At 51.4% G+C, this 23,575-nt stretch overlaps 3 protein-coding genes across 3 annotated transcripts; all 3 read right to left on the minus strand.

Moving 5' to 3' along the window:
* Nucleotides 1–717: 717 nt before the first annotated feature.
* Nucleotides 718–1,678, minus strand: EMWEY_00030160 (replication factor A protein 3 domain-containing protein, putative; the record flags this gene model as incomplete). The annotated part of the gene is made up of 4 exons (XM_013481597.1): nucleotides 718–791; nucleotides 978–1,112; nucleotides 1,339–1,445; nucleotides 1,656–1,678. The coding sequence occupies 4 exons, from the start codon at nucleotides 1,676–1,678 to the stop codon at nucleotides 718–720; spliced, it is 339 nt and encodes a 112-aa protein (XP_013337051.1).
* A 1,559-nt stretch (nucleotides 1,679–3,237) lies between these two features.
* EMWEY_00030170 (tRNA methyltransferase domain-containing protein, putative) lies at nucleotides 3,238–6,784 on the minus strand (the record flags this gene model as incomplete). Its single annotated transcript, XM_013481598.1, has 4 exons — nucleotides 3,238–4,233; nucleotides 4,372–4,493; nucleotides 4,759–4,892; nucleotides 5,022–6,784. The coding sequence occupies 4 exons, from the start codon at nucleotides 6,782–6,784 to the stop codon at nucleotides 3,238–3,240; spliced, it is 3,015 nt and encodes a 1,004-aa protein (XP_013337052.1).
* A 3,062-nt stretch (nucleotides 6,785–9,846) lies between these two features.
* On the minus strand, nucleotides 9,847–13,670 carry EMWEY_00030180 (hypothetical protein, conserved; the record flags this gene model as incomplete). Its single annotated transcript, XM_013481599.1, has 4 exons — nucleotides 9,847–9,918; nucleotides 10,142–10,692; nucleotides 10,929–11,243; nucleotides 11,390–13,670. 4 exons carry the CDS (start codon nucleotides 13,668–13,670, stop codon nucleotides 9,847–9,849), a joined length of 3,219 nt encoding a protein of 1,072 aa, XP_013337053.1.
* Between the last annotated feature and the right edge of the window lie 9,905 nt (nucleotides 13,671–23,575).

Genomic DNA, 23,575 nt, shown 5'->3' on the forward strand with positions numbered 1-23,575 from the left:
GGGGGTCCCCGCTACCCCCCTTACCCACCCACCCACCATTCATATGCAGCATCTATAGCGCGGCCTCAGCCCCTAAAGTGGTGCGAGGAAGCAGTCGCTTGCCCTTTTTATGACACGCAAGACAGTACTAGTTGACCGCTGTGTGTCCCACACCGTCTAACAGGAGAATAGCCGGCGCTCCTACGAGCTTGCTGCTGAAGTCGAGTCATCGTCTCTCCCGTCGTACTTCCTGGCCAGTTGTTCGTGCATAATTGGGCGGCAAGGGGTTGCGACGAAGTGGGGCGTCCTCCGCAGCAAAAAGGCTGAGCTCGTGCCGCCGGAAGATTTGCAGTACCATAAATCGGAATGGAGCATCTCTAGTACTCACCCCAACGCTCTACGGCTATGGTTTGCATAGTGGCATTTGATAGGTCAGTCGAACAAAGTACTACGTGCTAAATACTCATTAGTTTGTTTTCAACACATTGCAGTACTGGACACCGCGGTAGCTGTGCGGGATTGTCGGCGTAAGCAGCTCGTTATGTAAAAGTAAGGTTTCCTCATGTCGTATGTACTACATACAATGCAGAGGTAATGAACTCCTCGCAAATGGTTGGCTACAGCCCATACAGCTGTGCTAACCACGTCATGGGATATGGGCATCAAGCCTCCAAGCTTCTAGAGTGCTGCTGCCACATTCTACCTGCAGAGGCGGCAACTTCCGCTTGGGAATATGGGTTATTCCGCCTCAAACATGTGGCTGAACTGGGGGTGGAAGGTTGCCGCTGTAGCAGCATCAGCCAGCTCAATGTCTGTACTTCCCACAGCACACACAACCAAGACTCCTTGTGATCAGTGGATCTGTTTTGCAAGTTGAAGCTGCTATTCCTGTAACAACAGTGAAGGGGGCCATAACGACTGCACAGTTGCTGCAATGCATAGAGTCTTACAGTGGTGATTCTGCAGCCCGTTAGGAACACTTAAAAAGGAACACCCACCTATGTTGTCTCCTAAGGGTATGATCTGGTCGTGATCACCTTGTTTGATTGTCAGGTCATCTTGTACCGTTGCCACCACTTCGACGTAGCGGCAGGGAGGAGGGGTCCCACGAAGGAAACACTTCACGCATTTACCTACAGCAGCAGCAGCAGCGCCAAAACCCGAATTGAAGCTCGAATAGTTGTTTTTGCTAAATTGGTTGTGTACCAATGCCTGTGTGCCTGTGCATCTTTATTCTGGAATTGTTGCTGTGGGAGGTGGACGTGTAGAGCTGTCCGGAATTTTGGTGGTTTGCGTGGTGCAGTCTGGGTGGAGAGGTGCGCTTGGTTCTGGTGTGGGCATAGGTTAAGGTGTACGCACCTTCAGAAGCTTCGAGAATTATGGCTTCTTCCTCGGCTTCCTTTATGCGTCCAATGAAACGAATTCGCCTTCCCACAAAATCGCCAATTCTGCCGTACGGCACTCGCCTGCACACGATAACAGTTCAAACAGAATGGGGGAAAGGAGGTGTTGCGCGTCTCAATAAACCGGTCCAGTGGGATGCATATGCGTAATTAGTGAGTGCTTGGCGAGATACAGAAACAAAGAGCACAAGGAAGCCTGTAGAGAGCCCACAACAATGGGGACCGGGAAACGGGTTCTGTTGGGCGCTTGAGAAAGAAGTCAATCGTCCTTACCTAGCAGCTCTCACAGTCTCCATTTGCGTAAATATAAAAATATAGTAGGAAACGAGGATAAAGGTGAAGCATATTCAAACTGGGTTGCTAGTGGGCCCGCCATCGGACGGGTCAGGGGGTGGGGTTGTGGTGTAGTTCAGCGGAAAGCGACAACAAACAGTAGCCCCTATACTTGATGCTGTTTCCTTCGTATACTAACTGTGTTTTTCCCTTTCCTTGAAAGAAGCAACCTTCACTTCTGCTACTGTATGCTTAAACTTGTGCGGTAGCATACAGCCCCGTGCTGCGGCGAGAACACTCTGCGAAGTGTGTAGGCTGCGAACTCTGGTATATATGATTAGTCTTGCCGATTCGGCGATAAATAATGCGTTTTACTTTACAGATTTCATTGCCTGCGGAAGTATAGATGGTTGTGCGCTGGCGATGTGGGCATCACGGACGCCTTTAGTGTCCGGGAACGAATCTTTTTCATGTGCACATTAGAACATAGGCTCTACGATTCAGCTCGATATTTTGTTAATTGGCATTTATGCGTGTATGCCTGAAAACTCTGCCTGTGGGAGCGACTGGACATGACACATAACTGTTACTGCAGCGTTTTCTCGCCGGAAGGTGTAGGTGGTCTACAGTACAGCTAGTTAGTTCGTGCATTTATAATTGCCTGCATTCTGGGTGCGGATGGTGATAGCTCAGAGGCAGATTCTGGACATCTCAGCCCACCGTAGCACGTCTTTTTGCCCACGTCACTCAGCACTCGGACATGAATCATCTGTTGGTTGGACGCAGCTTACGGAGGGTTGTTACATCAATTCCATCAACATATTGGCTACACATCCTCTTGGGAATTTCTTGTGACCACATAAGCAAATTGAAACCTTAGAACGTGGCGGCAGCAGTTAACAATAATGGTCCCCTGGCAAGAATGGCGGCTTCTGACACAATAAAACATGGCTCTGCGCCCTTCCGATCCCTCCTCAACACAGAGTGCTTCCGCCATGACCTGTGAGTAGAAGAACGATCCTCGAATAGCGGAGAAGGTAACAGGGCTAATAAAATTCGCGGCTGGACGTTTGTGAAAAAGCTAAAATGTTATACTGTTCGCTAGACAATCTAAAATGTTAGGCCCATTCAAGGCTGCAACATACATTCCACTAGGACTGTTCGCAGGTGTGGCATGCCGCCAGGAAGTGGTTTGCGACTGCACTACCCTCGCAAAACCCACAACAGCACTGCAAAAGCACTAGAGGGGTTGCAAACGCGTCTGCCGTCCCTCAGCATATTTCACTTAAAGGTGGCAGGATGGGCCACTAAGAAGTGCCATTTGCTGCAAAGGCCCTCGATGGAGCCTGCGCGCACCTGCTGATTCAGTTTGTGGAAGTCTTAGCCAGGGGAAATTGTGCGCAACTGTCAATTCTGATTAAAAAGAGGCCGATGTACTGTCCTTGCTTGTGGAAGACATATGCATGAGCCGGTCTTCACTTGAGCACCTAGTCCGCTAATAAGAGCACGATGTGCCTCTGCCCATTCTTCACAGCACAAATATATAGGGGCTAATATATGTAATAGGGCGCTCCGTTGAGCATCAATTCGCCATCCCCAGGATCGCCTTCAACACAGGTAAGCCTTGCAGGGAAGAAATCCGCGCCGAGCCTACGCACTCGTCGCCCCTATAAAAGGCGGCGATCTGCCCAGGGGCCAGGCCCACATCGGGCTGCTCCAGCAGCAACTCAGCGTCGTTGTGAGAGGCAGAAGAGCACGATGAGTCCCCCGATAGTCTCCCCAAGCGCCCTTGTGATGGGCATTTTGAAGTCCACAAAATCTTGAATTTGTGCTTTGCCACTCCGTGGAAGCCTGCGCTGTGTCTGACCTGCACAACAAGCCTTAAGTTTTGGTTTGCATCTTTCTTGGAATTTCCATTTGCAGGCTTCCCAAGGAGCACTGGGTCACCTTCGCTTGCTGCAGCAACTGCATCTGCGGCGACGGCTGCTGCAACGGAATCCCGGTAGGACGTCTCTGGAGCAGCGATAGAACCTGCGAACTCTGAAGGAGCTTCTTCCCTGAACCACCGTATATTTTCCACCCTTAAACAAGTTCTCAGCTGTCTAAGTCTCAAAGCAAGAAGGGCCCTTCTGTCGGTCTTTGCAGCAGCCTCTAGAAGGGAGCCACCACTGCACTTCCGGGAACTCCTGGCTGCCACAGAGAGGTTACGGACGCACTCTTCTGCTGCTCTCTCCTCCTCCTTGCTGATTACAAAAAGAGCGTTGGCTTCGGGAACCTTACCCACTACACTCCATGGCCCTGAAAGCGTTGGAGGGCCGCCTGCAGCTCCAACGCAGCGGCGGCATAAGCGAGGATCCAAGAGGGGCAGGACTCCCTTCTGCTGGCCCGCAGTAAATGCCCAAAGGCCTTTGTGGTGACCAACAAGTGCTCCTGATGGAAAGTGGAAAATGGGACCTTCTTTTTCTCCGAGCAGGTGCATCAGAAACTGTCCCACTGGCAAAGGTCCCAAGAAACAGAGGCCTTGGCTATCCGGCCTCTGTGAAGAAGGCAGGTTCCACTCAGCCGCCAGCTTCCTCACCTGCAGTTAACACGCAAAATGCACTACCTGTGCAGGAGCTGCTACACCCCGTTGCAGCAGCTCGCTGCACTGCACCTTCTGTCGCTTCCTCAGGGGTCCACAGACTACATGCAGAAACGAAATATTCCACACCCTTACCTGCGTCTTCATGAGAGCACCCACAGGGAACAAGCAACGAGACAGTTGGTGGACGGACAAACCAGAAAGAAAGTACGACTGATCCTTTGTCAAGTCTCTTCCCCTTAGCAACCGTGGAGCCCCTGAGCAGGATACGCAGAAGCAGCAACACCAGCAACGGGAAGCACCCCAAAACGTCCTCGAAACAGTTCAGTAAATTCAACTCGGATGCAGCTGCGCCATTTCTGCTGAAGGAGCCAGCATTTAGCTCCAAAGAACAAGAGAGGAACACCCGCTATTACCTGAACAAACCACTGCAGTTGTCGTTGCACGACACTGGAGGCTCTCAGAGGAACATTTCGCTTAGGATGCCATGCCTGTGCAGCTCAGTGTTAGTCTATTCCGTACCTCTATCCATTTGGATCCTAGCATAGTGGCCAGAGACTACGTGATGAAAGTCTCGATCACCAAGAGTCTCGACGAAGGCCCCAAACTTTACTAGGGAGTTGCAGCTCCAGTCGGGATTTAGCGTCAAGCCCGCCCTTCGACACAACAAGGCATATATACATCAACCGCTTAGGGCCTCCTTGGATTTCTAGGCTTTGGGCAGAAAGGGAGAATGGGATTGACTATTGTTTGCAACGTGAAAGTTAGGAAGTTGAATAGCTCACCGAGCCCCTTCTACGAAAGTGGTGATGACCCTGTCCCAGTACTGCTGCTGCATGGGGAGCACCTCAAGCGGCAAACCTGCTGCAGCTGCCACTGACGCTGCTGCCTCAGCATCCTCACGCCAAGGGCAAGAAGCTGCAGCAGCGGCAGCAGCAGCAGCGAAAGAAAGCGTCCTGTTATGATGCTGAGTGTGCAGTTGCCCCTTCATTTGAGCGGCCTCTGGGGCCCAAACCTTAAGGAAGACAGGCTTAGGTCTGAAGCCCCATTCGCGCATAAGGAGCAAAGATACTGCAGAATCCACTCCCCCAGATACTAGCACGTGTACCTCAGAACCAACACCACCACCAAGGGGAAGAGCCGCACGGCTTATCTCCACTAACATCGCTGATTCTCCATGCTGCGCCAGATGCGCTTCTGTGTTTTCTAACGAGAGTGTGAAGGGATCTGACAGGTCCCCTGTTGGTGGTGGTGTTGATGCCGTTGCTACTAGTGCCGTCGCTGTGGCTGCCGCTGTCGTTGGCGATTCTGTTTGTGCCTTGCCCGCAGTGACTGGGCTAGCGGATACCTCTGCAGGGCCCCTTCCTCCGATCCCACCAGAGTCAGGACATCCCTCTCCCTGCGTTGAGACCATCTCACACCTTGTCCAGTGCAGCAGCAGCTCCCTAGTGGATTGAGAAATAAGTTCAACGGCCTCCCGAAAGCCCCTTATGCGGAAATCCGGCAGCGAATCCAGCACGTTGCAACGGCGCAACAGCCTACTGGGCCCTAGAGATGCCAAGAAGAATGCCCCACATGGAGGACCGCCACTAAGGCTTCTTGTGAGCAACTGCAGTAAGCCACCAACAACAAGAGAATCGCTTTTCCCATAAACGTATACTTTAGCGCCTAGCTCCCCTGCAGTGCAGCACAAGCTGCTGGATCGCCTGCTGCCCATGCTGCATCCTTCTACGCTTCGGCTTATGCCGTTGCACTGATGTTTAACGGGAAGCTGCAAGGCTACTCTCACGGTAGCCGCCGCTGCGCAGCCTGAAACGGGTCGCCATGCGTCGAGCAGAGTCACCCCTGCGGATAAAGGTGATATGAAGGCTGTTTCTGGCTGACCTGGTTCCGCTTCAAGTGCTGCTGATGCAGCAGCTCCTATTCCTACTGCCCGCTGTATCCCCGAATGTGGCGGCAATTCTGCTAACTTTGAGGGGCCCTCATGTGCTGGGCCCTCCGCTGCCAGTTGCATTAACATCCGTAATCTGGCCTCAGCTGTAACGGCTTCCCTCAGTGGCCTAGAGGCGTTTATCCATCTTCGGGCCGCCTCAAATACACGGGTACACTTTAAAGGATGCCAGAGGTCGCATTCCGGAAGCGATGGGGGATTTGGAGAAAAGGGTAATTGTTCTGCTGCTCCTATAGCCGATCCTGAATGTTTTGTGCCGTATGTAAGAAACTTTGCATTCATGGCCTTAATGTTAGGGGCAGGTCTTTCTTGGGATTTCTGAAAAGAGCAGTAGGGGCCCCGTAGTCCGCGGTCCCGGAGGGCACAGCAACATTGACTACTGAGAGGCCAGCGCAGAAGCCATGAGAGAGCCAGGGCGCAGTGAGCTACAGTGGGGATTCTGGCTCCCTCATCTGCTTGTTGAAAAGGCCTTGTGGGACCCCAATGGAACGCAGGCAGCAACAACCGTGGTGACAGGAATGCATCACTACGCACCCGCAGAGGCACGCTGAACGGCAGCCCAAGAATGGCAAAGCACAGGATGAGGAGCCCAAGCATTCCAAAGTCTATAAGGTATGTTGTATATATCTGTGTGTTGAAAAGCGTTAGGCAGAGTTCTGTAAATCAAGAAGAGCTGTTGGGTAGCCGCACTTGAGGTCAGTGTTACGGCCGTCTGCTCCGTTGTCAGCTTCAGTAGAGTTGCTGCTGCCATTTGTCTCCTTGCTGATTCTTTTCTGCTTCATAGGGAGGGCCAGTCTGCTCTATGGCTTCGTGGCTGCTGCCCTTGCCCTAGCCTGCAACAGCTGCCGAGGCTCGAATTCGTGTTCCCCCTCCTGCAATCCGGCATTTGTGGGGAAATAGCCTCTTTGTCCATACACTACGTGTTGCTTATAGAACAGCGGAGCCTCTGGCGGGAGGCCGGTTCACAGCAGGTGGGTCCGAGTGACCCGCAAGGCCGGCAACCGCAAGTACAGAACTTCAAATTTCCAACACAACCTCGAGTAGTCCAGACAATGAAGGGTGTTGTCTTCGGCATTTCCAATAATGAGTTTACTATTGGTGTTTTGGCTAAGACAGCCAGCGACCTACAGGGAAATTTAGGCGGGGGCCCCGAGAGGGGCCCCGAGTCCCTGCTGCAGGACAGTGTTGCCACAAGTGAAGAGCCACCATTAAAAGGCCTCTCCATATTTTCCATGCGCCCCATCAAAGTTACCTGTATGAGGAGTTCAGCGGGCGCTGATCCTGCCTGTGGATGAGCTACAAACAAGTGATGAATGCCAAGCTCCTCCGGCCTGCATAGGTTAAATAGTCTGCAGCATGGGTGCTCAAGAAGGTGAGGCGTACAAGCTTTCGAACGTCTGAGGGTCCAGTGCACATCTAAGAATAAGCACCTCTCCCTAAAACGCGACGTATTTTTGCCATTTCTTGCGTGTGAAGCAATGGACAGGTGATCATGCCTTTCTATCAAGTGCTTCGGCTAAAGCCGAAATTGAAGTATCTTGTGCACCGCCCTCCTCCTGGCCGTCGCGGACTAACATGGTTACTCCCCAAATCTGCTTTTACAGCATTTGCACAAGCAACGGCAGTCGTTCTCAGCAACTCCTATAAGGAAAATGTCGCAAAACCCACTGCTTGCTGCGGTATTGCTCTCCAAGTAGCCCGAGAGCGAACATCAAAAGTGAGATAGGGAAAAGGGCGTGGGTGTGGTGTCTCGCGAACAGAGAGTCTTGTTAGCTGCCCTACTGCAAGAGTCTGCAGGGTGGTATTAGCATTAAGGGGACCACCGGCAACAATGGGCTCACAGAACCCTTGACGCTTAGCTTCACTTGTTCGTCCGTGGTGATTAGTGCGCGCAAGAGCTGTAGGAATTCCGTTTGCAACGAAGCCATTTGCTTCACCGTCCCTCGGATAGAGAGGCTTTTCAATATCTGGAGAGCCATTATCCCGGATATTCCAATCAAAAAGCATTGAGGGGTTACTTCGGCAATGGGAGAACAAAAGTCAAATGAATGAGTGGGAAGCGATGAAGTAACTGCGACAAAATGGGCAAGGCTTAGTAATGCAACAGCTGTTTCTGTCCACCAGTTCCTCTTACCTTCAACGCATTCAATGCTCAGGCGGCCAAATGATAAATTCCGCGTGTCAGTTTTCCTCCCCGACCGAAATTCTTGCAGCGAGCAGAAAGCATCCGTCCACCGCGTGAGATCAGGCGAGACGATCACGAGCTTTGTAGCCAGGTTTGGTGCAGCCGCAACCCACTCTGCTGGATAAGACCATAATGAGGCATGATACACAGTCCTTTTACTGGAAACTATACCTGTGAAATTTCTCAAGAATGTAGCATCGCATCCGCGTTCGCTTTCTGTCCGTTCGCCGTCCGATTGCAGACTTGTAGTAATTAGCTGGGACATTACTGTGCGGAGGGTCTCAAGAGTCCAGGCCTGTTCGAACGATATCCAGACCTTGAAGCCCGTTTCAACTGAAAATATGCATGTATGAATTGGCTAATGAAAAAGTGGCAGCGTATGATTAACCGTACAGAGAGTCGAAACAGAAACTTGTGGACAGCGCGTAGACCCAAATACAGCAAAGTCCTGAACATATTGCACTCGCCCAACTGCAGTTCTACGTGATAAGGAAACGCCGTTACCTCGAGTGCTGTACACCAGTACTGCAGCAGTTTTGCATTCAAATGCCCACCCTCTTCCTCCTCCCTCCTCCGACAATCCAGCAAAAGTGCCACTCTCATTGTTGACAGAATCCAAAGAAATACGAAGAAACGCTCATTAATGCAATATCTTCATATATTTGCCTTATGAGGGCTGAAATGCCTCGTGCAACTTTCTACATAATATAAGCTAGGGCGTTTATTGATGGAACCTCTGTCCGTACACTTTAGATCGACTATCAGCTCAAGCGCCAAGAGATGCGCATGATAATTGCGACAGAATGATTCACCCAAAACAATCTCGTGAAGCCATATAACTGTGGTTGTGATAAGAGTAATATGCAAATGCAATGTATATGCAACGTTACCAACCTGAATTCACAGCAATATCCGCAAGCCTCAACGAACCCGTTCCCTCGGCTGGGAGCTCAGCTTCAAAAGTATATGCTTAAAAGTAATGCTTACCCATCTACTGCGTTTATTTGGGCCAAAATGGGTTGATGAGTTGTGGAATTCGAGGAGAAAGATGAGAAAAACGAGGATTCAAATGCCAGTCACGCACCTACGCGCGCTCTTCCCTAGTACTTCTTCAGCAGGCGTGATAAAGTTAAGTATAAGCGAAGCGCGGACTGGTTTTGCAAGTTTCCAGCTCGAACCTGCCCCCACGCCTTGAAACGCGTTTTGGTACAGGCGTGTTCCAAAGAATGGGAAACGCCCTATGCAAAGCGCTAGCGGTGAGCCAAGCTTGTTTGTCAAAAACTCTTGGCTTTCCAACTACAGCACAATAGCGTGGAAGCTGTATAGGCCGTGAAGGAGAGCCTTTTACTAGCGGAGAAGCGACACTGCTGGCAAGAGGCGCCCAGTATTAACACCCAACACCCGGAGATATTTTCGTTATCCCCCTCGGGTCTCTGCATTATTACACATATGAAATCACACCGACTGCTATCGGTTACGGCAAACCATGTGACGCTGGGGTAGCCCACGTCACGATGGAGAGACCGTCGCCCACCGGCAGCAACACCTGCAAGCACACCGACAAGGTCTCTTCGTTTTAACTTTTGATACTCGTTTGGCAAACATGCGAGGCAAAAACGGCGGCGGCCTGAGAGTAACCAAAGCTGTTTATAGACCATGTGCAGCCCTTGTATACGCTCATCTGGACGTAGGGAGACAATAACTAGAGAAGGAGGGTTGATACATGCTGTCAAATAGGTAGCGCCAGCAATAAAGCAAACGCTACTTACGTGAGATATCCGCGTGTCGTTGCGCAAAGTCTCGCGCAGGGCCTTGATGGACTCCGCAATCCTTGCATATCTCTTGGCCCGAGGGGGGTCTTCTTCTGCGACACTGTCTTCCCACCACAAGGGCCTCGTTCCATCATGCCCCGTACTCCACAGAGTATTATCTATAAGAAGAGCCCCATCAGGCGCAAGTAGGGGTCTCTGGGGGTCTAAAATAGTTTCAACGTACTCGGCATACTTCTTTTTCTCAGCGTCAAGATATATCAGGTCAAAGCCTCGATCGGGAAGTGTGCTACCTTGCAAAGGTGCGGTACCCAGTCGGGCCCCTTCGGAGTCCACTGTCCCAGACGAGATATTCCTTGTCGCTGTGAGCTGAGACCGGATCCACTGCAGAGCGTCAGCCTCTACCACCTTAATTAAATGAGCCCAAGGGGATGAGTTTACGAGGCGACGAGCTGCTTCTGCTGCTCGCGGGTCCTTCTCAATAGAAACAAGGCCAACACACTCACCGGGAACAATTTCCTCGCATGCCAGACCCTCAGCTAGGGCTAGTGCTGCACGCATGAGGCAGGCAAACAACGCAACAGCACTTACGATACCACTATGCGGGAAGCGGCTTCGAAATATCCAGATTTGTCTAGAGATGAGTACGCATGCAGTATAGAAATGTGCATAGCATTGATCTGAAAATAATAAAGCTAGGGGGAGGCAGGCAACAGGCATGCTGCATTGAGGGTACTGCGAATTGATATGAGCCAGTGCACTCTAGGCGGAAAGTGCGGGGCCCCACAGGAGATGCCGACAAAGGCTCCAATCTCAAGGATTGAGCGTGGCCTCTTTAGTCTGCTGATAGCAGAGAGAATGCGCGAGTGCAGTTGCCCCGACCAGAACTGTCGGACCCCCTTCGCCGCCCCAACAAAGCTCTTCGCCGTGTTACGTCCTTCTTCCAATAGGGCCTCTTGCACTGCTGAGGGGGAGGACGCAGCAGCCGCCACGTGATGTGCCCAGTTCCACAAGTCCGCAGTGGTGGTTTTCTCAGCAACAGCACGGCTTTCGTCCAGGGAGGCCTTATCCATTTCGGAGTTCCGCAAAGAAGGAGGGCTTTCTGCACATGCATGACACTCTCCACAGTGTGGGACACACTCAGTCCCTTGCGACCTCCCCCACGCCCGTGAAATAATTGGCAAGGACATGCTGTAGGGGCTGATTAATTTTGCGTCTCGACTAGGCCAATGGAACAGAACGAGTTACCAACTGGTGATTCAGACGCAGCGTTGTGCTTGAGAGCAGCCAGAAGCTGCTGAGCCCGGATAGCCCACAGTCCCCGTTGCTTTAGCAGCCTCTTGTGCGTGTATTGGGCCTGCATACGCCTCTGCATCTTGGCTTGCGCGTCTCTCTGACGGTCCTCCGCCCCCTGCTGCGCACAGGTAGATGAACAATAAACCCCGAGAGAGGCACAACAGCCAGAACATAGCACGACTCGTCTCCCGCATTGCCTGTTGCTGCAGTTTGACAAGCGCCCTGAGGGCCCTCCACAAAGAATGCACTGTGCAAGCAGGTCCGGAGTTATCTGCTGGCACATTCGATGGTCAAAGACATAATTGCTCCCCACAAACAAGCTCCTGTGGCTAAACGCATGCACATCTGCCGCTTCAGCACCAGTCCGATCGGCAGCCGTCTGCTGCTCCTTTGCTTGCACGCCGGTGTCGCATGTGACTACGTCATCTCTCCTTGAGTCACACACGCCGATCGACGGCTCCTTTTCGTCTGAATCAGAGGAGGCGCGCCCTGTGCATTCAAGGCATGCTCCCCTTAGGCTCTGAATGTAGTTTTTGTACGCCAGGATACCTCCCTTGAGGCGTGTGACCCGCGGGAAACCAAGGACTTGCTTAAGGAACGCCCCAGCCTTGACACAGCGGATTCCACCTGTGCAGTACATGAGGACCTCTACATCTTCGCCAATGCAGGTGGTGCTAGGTGAAGGAGAAGTTGCATTCCGGGAGGGCAGCTGAATTCCTGCCCGTAGAAGGGCCTCCTCCAGCGGACCCCCAGGACGGAATGAGTCCGCGAAGGTTGGGGTGTCTATACACTTGGCCCCCTTAAAGTGGCCTACTGCGTATTCATCTGCGTTCCGCATGTCGAGCAGTACCATTTTTCGTATAGGCTGTTGTTGCCGCTGTTGTTGCTGCAGCATTTCAGTGAGCTTGTTATGCCATACACTGGGATCCACTTCTTCTCCGCAGTCTGCCCAGTTTAAGGGGGAGGCGAAGCCATCCCTAAGTACCTGATGCCGTGGCCGGATATGGAGTGCATCGAAAGGTGGGGAGTTCCAGTACTCTTCAAAGGTGACGAGGCAATCGAGGGTTACCTGCATACCGTCTTCCAGCCCGGGAATCTGGTGCAGCTCCCCAAGCAAATCAGACATCGCCACAGACGGCACAGCGAGTTGGGCGTTGAGTCCCTCCTTTGCCACATACGCCCGCCCGAGCACACCTTTAGGGCCCCACAGAGCCCTCAGCAGCTCAGTTAGTGCGTTTGGTGAACTCACTGGGAAGAACTTGTAGAGAGACACCAGCTGGTACGGCGAGGGGACTGCTGGGGTACTACCTTTGCCGACCTCACTTTTCTTTGCCGCACCTAAGGGTGGAGGACTCGGTAGGTCATTCATTGCATCAGATGTGGAAAACGGAATCGTAGGCAGTGGGGGCTCCAGCTGCAACAGTAGCGACAGCCGTGGTCCCCTAGGGAGGCGCAAGATGCGCAGAATAGAATTCCCCTTAAAGTCATCCTTCTGGTCGGTGCTCTGGCTAACACTGCTGTTTCTGTTGGGGGGGAGGCAGGCTTGAGAGTGGGACAGCCGTCTGTACTGGGCAAGGAGAGGCCCGTAATGCTCCCTGAGAATCCTTAGGGCTTCTTCCTCCGATACCAACGAATGCCACGCAGGCAGAGGCCTATCTGGTGACTCTAGCCCATCACCTGTGGGGAGATGACTCGCTGCTAGGCTGTCTGACTGCAGTGCAGTGCGGCACTTTGTCTTCGGCGCAGAAACCTGGGCCACTAGTTGCAGGGGAAGTCCACCGCAGAAGTTTTCACCCAGCTTAAGTGCCTTACAAACGGCTTTCTTTAACTCCTCCAGAAGGGACTGTGGAGAAGGACTGCCGAATGCATATCGATATGGCAGAGTGGCTTCCTGCGATTCCAAGGGTTTCTGTGTACTCAGCATCCCGTGGCCATCCCAAGATTCGCCCGCAGGAGCGGCCGTTCCCTTAAACACATCTTTGCCTTCTATATTCTGAATGGGACCCAGAAGGCATAGGGGCAGGAAAACGTGCCGCCTCTGTGAGCCTCGGAAAAGTCCCAAAGCTCGGTTCGTCTCTGGAGCTATGCCCACTTCGACAGGAACGACCTCAACGACAGGAGGCGCCCCGTCGGCTGCTGGGGCCAGGGATCCAGCAACTTCTGCTGCGTTTACATTTGCTAGCTCTGCTGACGGACTATGATGAACATCTCCTTCGGGCACAGAGAATCCCATGCTCCTCCCGTCCCCAACAACTACAGGGGAACTCGAATCGCCTGCCCGCAGCCAAACACATCTGGGACACTCCGAATCTGCCGTTTCGCTGCTTGTCCTGTTGCTACTGATATTGTCGCTCCAACTGGTGTTGCTGTTACCGTGGGCTCTGAGCTGCCCAGTCCGGCGATCGTGGAAATTCGTTGGCGGTACAAGGAATGGAGCACGTATAGGCCTGATATAGCCCCCTGAACGTCTAAGCCCATTGAACAGCAGCAACAGCACCAGAATTAGGTGCAAGGTGGGGATCCGCATTGGCTACAGCAAGGTGAACATTCAGCGTGTGGCTGATCTTGCTGCTCCTGCGTTTTCCCTTCGCATTGCATGCTCCATAACTCCTGTAGGCGTTTCAAGCGCTGCTGTTTCTTCTGCTAATGCTCCAATTTGCCATGTCTATACAGCTGCTGCTGTCCCCATACTAAACATTGCCATGCGGCTTGACAGGCGGTCATTCCTGGTCATGGCGTAGAACGCTGGTGAGACGAATCATGTTCTGCGCAGACATCAGCCCTGTATTTCTGTCATTCCAGTGGCACGGTGAACTATCATTCAGAATAGAACAAGACGAGCTGGCACAAAGCTGCTATTAACTGCGCATGCCTGCACCTGGGGTTGTCTCGCAAATGGAATTGCAACAAGAGAAAAAACAGGGGAGGGCGCCACTAGCCTCAAGTCTTCGTGGCGTTGTTGCAAGGACGTCTTGATACTAGGTGTGGGGTTGGCATTTTCTGAGAACATTTATTTCGTCGTACGCGTTTTGAGCTAACAACGGTCCTCGGCTACCATCGACGTGCCTGTACATGTAGTGCGCAGCCGTCCTAGGCTGTGCCTCCTTATCATCGCCCCAGTAAGAAACAAGGCTAAATACAACTTCACAGAGTGCAAGCCTCTTCAAGAATTCTTCCACTCCAAGTCGTCCATCTCATGACGACCCGATCACCGCGCATCTGCTCGCCAGTGATCTCCGTAAACCACTCCTCTGAAGGTCGGGGCGCCTTCTGTTGTAAACGATCAACTTTTTCCTGACTAATGAAACTTAGCTTTCTCCGAGTCCGCGAACGACTCGCATTGGTTCCCAGACGCATCTACCCTCATAAATGCGTAGTGTCCACACCGCACCACACTCCGCACCTGTCAAACTCTGCGGCCTCACCAGCCTCTCGCCCCATGGGGTCTTTACACCCTAGTCAATCGGGTTAGCGGGCTCTCTCGCCCCTTCCGTGTCCCTTCCGCAGAGCTCGTGTTCTGCTTGCTGCATCTCTTCGACTTCGTCCCTAATGGACTCTACATCCGCCTCCTCATGGTCAGCAGCCTCTTCCTGTGAGGATCTGCTCCCACGCTTGAGCGTCTTTCCCCACCTCGAGGAAGCTGGAATGGCATGAAGTTCTGTCGTCACTCCGCGCAGAACTCCCCACCCTCGTACTCTGTATTAACGGATTCCCCGCCCCATCTCGCTAGCTCGCTGGGTGGCTCACGCCACCCCTGCGGCTTTCTGTACAGCGGGCGGTGGGCGGATACTATCCTTGTGATAAACTTCTGCCGCAGCTCTACGGTTGTGCTGCGGCTGATTCTTATTATACATTCCACTATAGAGAAAAGGTCACTGGGTTGGAACAGCCCCCCAATGTAGTGCGTAGCCGTCGTAAGCTGTGTGAGCGCAGTTGTCGTCTAATAGCGTCTGGCTCCCTAACTACATCTTCTAACTACCCAATCCCCCAGAGGTCAATGGTTAAAATTCCAAATCATGTTCGAATCTCTATTATAAACAAGGGAAGTTCCTAGAATAATAGAAGTGTGTTCTGAATTGACCCCGGTCACGGCTGGGTGTCCAGCGCCCAATCTGTAGGATGACGGGGGGTATCAACGGTGATGACACAGTCAGGAGCCTGACCTATAACTGCTATCCACCAAATTTGTATTTATAGACGTGAATAATTCTATTTGTTTCTCAACCAGATCTCTAAAGGAGCCTACCTGGTACCCAAGGAGTGATTAGGTAATACGCTACACTGCCGATAGAGGCCGCTGGTGGGGGTCATCATACTAACCTATGGCTCCACCTAAGGTACTCGATCCTTAGAACATTTTGCAGTCCTAATTCCCTTTCTTAGTTGCTAATGTCATAATCTTTCTCTTTATGGTCAATGAGCTACTAGAGATCACACCAGAGCCACATTGTAATGCCTGCGCACTACAGTGCACATGTTGGCAGCCGTGGTTGTCCATTGTTGCCTAATGATACCGCCATAAATTGTTACGAAAAGTTATATGGGGAAAAGACTTATCTTAAAGACGAGCAGGTCTTGCCAGGACTAACGGGTTTAACACCGCCCCGAGCACCTGGCACACCCGTCCATCCCGTGCATATCCAGAGCATTTCAGTTGGAACCGCTGGCGAAGCCCTTCTGCCAAGGGACCCACAGAAAAATGCCCGACAAACTAGAAGAAAAGCAAACTGCACTAATTCTCCATGCGGTGTTTGAGAACTTTTTTTAGCTTCCTTTATAGTTATCGGGGGTTGTATCTCTTGGTCACTGGCCCCGTCGCTGCGGCAGTGGAGCACAGACCTGTAGGGCCCAACAATAGTGAAGAAGAAATTCTTTCTGTACTGCAGGGTATGTACAGCTACTGAGATTACTTAATTAACAGATGGAGGAAAGAAAATGAACAGCAAGGTTGTTGGGAGTGGTGGTAGGGCATATTAACTCCCTACACCACACTACGCCATCAAGACATAGGCAACAAAGGGGGCCCTGATGGACCACGCATCTCTTTGTCTTCACGTATTCTGGGGAGACGGTAGAAGCTCAAACAACGGCAGTAGGATTGGGGCGACTCACTGTTTGGACGCTTTCAATCGAATTAGTGCCTCCTACTGAAGCGCCAGAGGCAGACCCGAAGTGCTTTAGCTACCGCAGCTATCATCGCAGCAATACCAGCTACAAGCAACAATCAGGCACAACTGCCGAATTGGGTCTGTCCTCATGGTTCCACCACAAGTGGACGATAGAACAACTGAGGCGCAGCAGGAGCGTGCGCAACAGTTGTTGCTGCTGCAGCGGCAGCACCACCAGTTAATGCTTCCATCGCTCTTGCTTGAGGTACCCACTCAGCAGGGGACGTTGTTGGGTCGCCAACGGGTATATGAATGTAAGGATGGTGATGCGGCTGTTCTAATTCCCTTAGAATTGCAGTCCGCGTATTCACGCCCGATTGGAGGGGCTATAAAAACACGCCTTGTGACTTCCCCAGAGTTCACTGATTAAGCAACAGCATGCTATTCTATCCTTCTGTGTATTGGGGTGTGGTGTAATACTGCTGCTGTTCGCTGGGTCATGCGGCTGTGGTTGCTGGTTGTTGCAGCATGGCAGGGCGATAACATCTTTTGCTGCGGAGGGCGACTCGTTACAGGGCCAGAGCCGTTCCACCTCGCTGTTTCTTTTCTGTTGCTATTAGGGCCTTGCTTTGTTTACTATCAGTCTGTGTAGGCATACAACGCAGCCGATTCTTAAGTCTTTTACTGCCATAGGTGCAACTCCAGCTTCGTTTGCCAACTCACTCTAACTTTTGGTGTTCCTTGTCGACCTCATATTTGCTTATTTGCCTAAAGTATGCTGCTGATGTTGGACCGCAGGATGCCTCTGGTACCTGAGGCGGATCAGTTTGTTTGCAGCACAGTTGTCTTCTCTCTGCTGGCTCTGTGCCTTCTGATGCTCTTCACCGTCGCATTCACAGACCCCGGCATGTACGTTGCTCCTCGTCAAAGCCGTGAGATAATTGTACATTCCATGATGTGTTGAAGATGGTCAAAGGGGGCCGATATGGGGAGAATGGCGAGTGGGGATCGGCTGAGGGGGTTCCTTGTCGGATGCGCCTGCGTGCTTGCGTGCAGCATCCCACGAGGCACAGCGCAGCGTGGTGAGTACGTCGTTTAGACTTATTCCCGTTTGGCTGCAGAACCCCCATTTGTCTTGATTATTTGTCAGGATACACAATACTTGTAAACAAGCATTTCACGAGGCGTGGAAAAGCAGAGGTTCACATGTATTGTCACCTGCGGCGAGTCCATGTAGAGGCTACAGTTCGTGGCAACTGCAGCAGTGCGTGCTTTTTTTGCAGCAGAGCGATGGAAGGAATCTGTGCTGAACGGGCATACCCTCATCCACAGATGGTGCTGTAAGCTTCCCATAATATGCAACCCTACTGCCATTCTACTGCACATGCTCGTGGTATTGTGTTTCTGGGTAGTATCAGCGCAACAATTGCTGCAGCTGAATAAGGACAGCAGTGTAGGAGTGCTTGGTACTTGGTATGCGGTATTTCAGGTGACACTGCTCAGGCTACCCTGCTCTTGTCCTTGCATGCTGCACGATTATCAGCAGCAGAATGTGCGTGAGCACTGGTTTGTTGGCTGTTTTTTTCTGTGGTGCCACTTTTGCAGCCACCTGCAACGTGTACAGACCCCCACGAGCCAAACACTGTTATACCTGTAACAATTGTGTGGCGTGCTTTGACCACCACTGCCCTTGGTGAGGTTTCCCTTTTACTTGAAATGTGGCATAGTATTGCAGCACTGATAGAAGCCCCTAGGCAGGTGTAACGTTGATTTGCCGTGTAATTACTCAAGCTTAGTAATTCCGAGAAAACTGAACGCACGACCTGGGGGAGTTGAAGAAGAATAGTAACTGCTCTGGGCTGTGCCTCGGTCCAGGATATCGAACTGTGTGGGGATGAGAAACAGAAGATCATTTTTTGTGCTAATTTCTCTCTGCACCGCGCTCAGCTTCGCCATCGTTTTCAGCGCAACTCTCGCTTCGTTGGTGGGGTTGCCCCGAACATGCGATCCCCTTCCGTCCTTTGTCACTTGGTATATAGGGTCTGCCGTAGCACTTGTTCCCGAATAGTGCCATTTTTACAGGAATAAATGTATTTCCGCGTGCTAACTTCCAGGCTGAACTTGAGCGGGCGCAGCTTCAGTTGAGTTTCAAGGCCTTCTGGAAAATAATCACCACGCACAAGGCCATGTGAGATATATTTCTCATTCGTTGTCGCCCCTCGTTTCCTCCTGTGCTTAGCGAAGCCCCATCGATCCGGCTCTTCTGCTTACGTTCCGTCTTACCGTCAGAAGCGACAGTTTCTTGCGTCTCGCTTGTTAGCGTTTCACGAGTGTTAGGTGGGTTCCAGCAGTTTATTGTTGTGGGCCTGCGGCATATGAATGATGCACTGTGCAGCGGAGCAGAAGTTGTATTTTGCGGAGCGGCGAGCCTGCTGCTTCTAAACCTTGCATGCTTCAACAGCTACCTGATAGCCAAGAACCTCACAACTGCAGAAGAGTTTCACCGGCCTTACGGGGACGGAAACCCATTCTCGCAGGGTGAGCAAACCCAGTAGTTACACAGGACTGGATGTGGTGTACCTTCCTCATTATTGCAGTACTGGTCGTTTCGACCTAATGGTAGGTCGTCTGCGGTATCTCTTCTTTAGGCTGGAAGTTAAACTGCTACCACTTCTGGTGTGTGAAGACGCAGCCATGGTAACGCCAAAATTGCAATAGACTTGCCACACCTGACCATCCCCTGTGAAGTACACCACCGCAAGTCGTACAGTGAGATCCCTCTTGTTTTGTACACAGCCGGAGCGTATATTCCCTTCTTACTGCCCTCTCCTTTTGTATTGCTTTCCCTCGTAACATGCAGTGAGGTGAACTTCCGGGCATTCGAGGACGTGCTCGGTGATGGAGTGGAAGCTGGGCCAAACCAACCAATGTGGCAACGGCCACTACAACCGCATCCGCAATATACGTCGGGAAAAACACCGCTGTGCTCCAACTTTGACCCGAACGTCTAAGCCAGACACTCGCGTGCGACTGTCGAGAAATTGTTTTGGGTATCAACGGCCTCCAGGAGTACGCTAGGCACCCGTTGCTCTAGCAGGCGGACCGCAACATTTTTGTCAGACAGACCTGTATATCATACTAGTCCTAACATATCGCTGCCGTCGGCTGCTACTGCAACGGGAGTTCGTGCCGAATGGCTGCGATTAAGAGGAAGTGGACACATCTCGTACTACAGCAGCAGTACAAGTTGTGTTGCCTGTAACTGACAAGCCCCACATGAACCCAATTTGCCTGTCAACCTAAACGACCATAGCGCTTTCCCAATAAGAACTTCGAGAGACGAAGCTCTATCTTTGCAACTCACTGCCCAATCGACACATCCCATCGTATGGCACCGACCATCCGAGCCGCCACTTCTAGTTGCGGCGGGCTTCACAAGTATATCCCGAAGGTTTCTACGACCGACTGCCAAATTCTTCCTGCGGCAGTAGCCAGGACACTCCGGTGTCGCTCTGGCGCCCTTGGGTCTCTGCAGTCACTACCCCTCAAATGATGCAGGAGCGTAGGCGCCAATGCTAAATGCGGCCGCAGCCCCTTAGATGCGATCTCGGTTTACCTAGCCGACCACAACAATGTCGGGACCCCAGTAACCCACCGCTTGTTCTTGATATACAAAAGAACGGGCAGTTCAGTACACGCCCCTGTCGAGGGAATTGATCTCGCACGCTCTAATTCGCGTAGCAACGTTGCATCGCTGCGCCACTCCGCGACTCAACGCATGCCACTCCAAAGAAAAACGAAGTGTCCCACTGTTCTACCAACCGTTGGATTACTCTCCTGCACTGCTACTTCACTCATGCCAACTCAATTGCTCTAACACACTTTGTGGAGGCTGCCAGATTCAGTACTACACGCAACGCACAAAACATACAATCTGCCTCTCCACACTGTAGCCTGGTATGGAGAGCACAGAAATGGAAATGCCAGGTTAGCTGTTGGCATGCCAGTTACGTCTAAACACACAAATACATCATATTAAGCACGAAAGTTCATATTAATGCAGCTCAGATATCTGGCCAAGATCGGTCAGCGCAGTGGTCATGCATCGACTGCAATCCGCCGAAGCGGAACCAAACGAGAGGCATATCCCACCTTAGACGCTACCGCTCGAATGGCATACATCATCTTCGCTGCAATAGAAGTATATTATTTGTTGCAGTCTTCAGGATTAAGAAGACTGAAGACCTCCTCCACTTCTCCGGAGCCCCCTCCGCAGCTGCGAGGGGCTGTGGGGTGCGGGGAGAGGGGCATGCAAGTGAACGCAGCAAGCCCCGGTCTTCAGCCCCTAGATACTAGTTATTATGGACAATCGACAATTAATTAGTAGTACTACTAGTAAAAACTTCTTATAAGTAGTACAAGTATGTACGGTTGAGACGAATTCAGAGCACGTGAGGACTAGGCCGTGTTCACCGTACTGGCAAGCGGAATTTGTGGTCTACAACACCAGTGTTCTTCGTGTTTCTCCGTGCAGAAAAATTAAACAACATTATGCCTTCATGTTTTATATTAAAATGAGCGAAAACTATATTGTTGTTTCCCGTGGTACAATGGGGTTGGCAGCCTTACTCACTGAGCATTTTGTTTTGCACCGTTGGGGACTGAAGGTTGTCGCATTCGAGACATTCAAGTAACCCCTAGAATAAGCCCAGAAGTGAAATACTAGTTTGTTTTTTCTCATTTGGTTACATCTGATATAACCTCCTTAGGTCTCCCACGTTTTCATCAAGCACTCAGCGAGATAATGCACACGTGCTACCGCTGTCCGTATTTTCTGGGTGTTAATTGCAGGCTAATCCTTCGTTGCCGTAGACACTTTTCATGAATGGGGTAAAGTAGAAAAATTTAAGGGATTACAGCAAACAACTCAAAAGATTCCACTCTACACGTGCCCTGTTGATTGTAACGCCTGTTCTTTTCCACCCTACTTGGGCTGCCTTTACCCGCCTATTCCCTGCTTTGACTGCCATACTTATTTGTGTTAGCAGACAATGGCCTTATTGCTGTAGTGAGTAGCAAGCCTGAACTGCTACACTAGTCGCCCGATCCTGACGTCGAAATTGAACGAGGCACGCTTCAGGATTCTCATAGTTTTTGCTACGTTAGACCATCAAGTTCCCTTCTAAGCCGCATCTTCTGGGGTGTTGAAAACATCCCGCAGAAGAGTACAGAGTTGCAGCGGTTTGTTCGGTTGTATATTGGACCTCTGCTGCATGCAGCGGTGTTTGACTGGTGGAAACTTGCGCACACGAAGTGTCTGTACAACATTTTCTGGGATTGTGCGTGGCTTGCTATCTGCATCCTCTGCCCTATCCTGTAAGGTGTCTGGAGGCCTGCAACGAACGCGAAGCCCCACCTGTGCTCTGACGACAGAGGATTCGGAGGTGAGCTCTGTTGTCGGTGGTGGCAATGGGTTCCCTCTCAGCTCACCGTTTAGCTGAGGATGTGCGCTTGTGTTTCTGAGCATGGCTTTCCATAATTTCGGCAAAGTGCATCGCCTGCTGCGCACTGATGCCACCCGGAGTCAGACCTGTAATATTGAATCAGGAATAGAACTTAGAATAGGAAACTAAGTTTACCAACCTTTACGGCAGGAATACAGTAGCGGGTTGTACAACTCCAGCAGCCCCAATGGTTCTAGGACTGCAACGGCTGCTTCGTATGACCTATCTTTTTGTACCGTCGCCGAGCGGGACTGCCTCAGCGATGGATATGCGAAGTACTCGCGGGGCATTAAACCCTAACAGCTGTTTGTTCGTTTATATTGTAGAGCATTGCTAAGGTCGCTTGCTCAAAACTATCCGGCGTGTATGCCCCTAACAATGAAACGCCTAAATCTGCATGGACCTGCATGCACTGTGCAGCGCAGTGACCAAGTGTACAGTGCTTCTAGTTCCCCTGCCGGGTTGTTAATTACAAAAGCAACAGTAGCAGGACCAATGACCAAAGCAATGGGCTGCCACAGAAGCAACAGTATGATATCCTCAGCATGTCTCTGCTGTGTGTGAACACTGAACACCCCTACAAACTAATGTGGAAATTAACTGGGCTAGCCCATTTTTTGCCAAGGTACACATGAACACCGAATGGCCTAAGTCAGCAATTCTAGCGGACTGTGCCACGAGAACTGTCACGTTTGCTGGTTGTGCTGCCCTCAAGATGCCAATCTTCCCACGGTAGGCAACGGAATTTGCCGCAGCATTATGTTTGCCCACTAAATGCCAGTAAATTGTTGGAAATATTAAGCCAAAATCAGGCCCTAATACATCTGATTTTCTTTTTGGAAACAATGCTAGCCAGTGGCACAGACACCCTTTCACCTTGCGAGACGAGGTAAGGGGTGGCAGCGTGCGATGCGCAAGGAAGTGGTTTGCTCGTCGGAAAGATGTCTGCAGCAAGGTGTTCCCGCCGATATCCTCGAGGCCAGCAAGAAACACGTCTACCTTAACTCGTATGTAAGAGGCGTATTCTCTAGTGACTGTGACTAACAGTAGACAGTATTCCAGACTGGCTGAATATCGCCAAGGACGTTGACTGTGAGGATCTGCTAAGTAAAATCTTCCGAAAGAGCCTGCAAAAAGAGAAGACCCGCAACGGATTTCACGATGGACCATTCAAGAGACCTGTCCAATGCTTGCAAAAGTAAGAAAGGGGAAGCTCTGCCAACTCATGGGAAACGTCCTCCACCAATCACAAATTTGGTATGCATGGTACCAGCACCAACCGTGCAAATACTGCAGAGTTGCTACTCCTCCACAGTAGCAGACCAGGTCGGACACCCTTTTCCTGCTGGAAGGGTAGGCGTGCGGAGGCGTGTGCTGCTTGAGGCAAATCGGTGGGCAAATGTAGTTGGCTGTATGTACGAGTGGTACGAGTACCTTCGCCATCTATTTATACGCAAACTGAGTGGCAAGGTCATACGCAATGTATTAGTGTGATTTCATGCATTAAATGGTTCTTAGGTATGAAT

Source organism: Eimeria maxima, genomic scaffold (genome assembly GCF_000499605.1).
Source record: "Eimeria maxima Weybridge genomic scaffold, Emw_scaff363, whole genome shotgun sequence".
NCBI lineage: Eukaryota > Apicomplexa > Conoidasida > Eucoccidiorida > Eimeriidae > Eimeria > Eimeria maxima.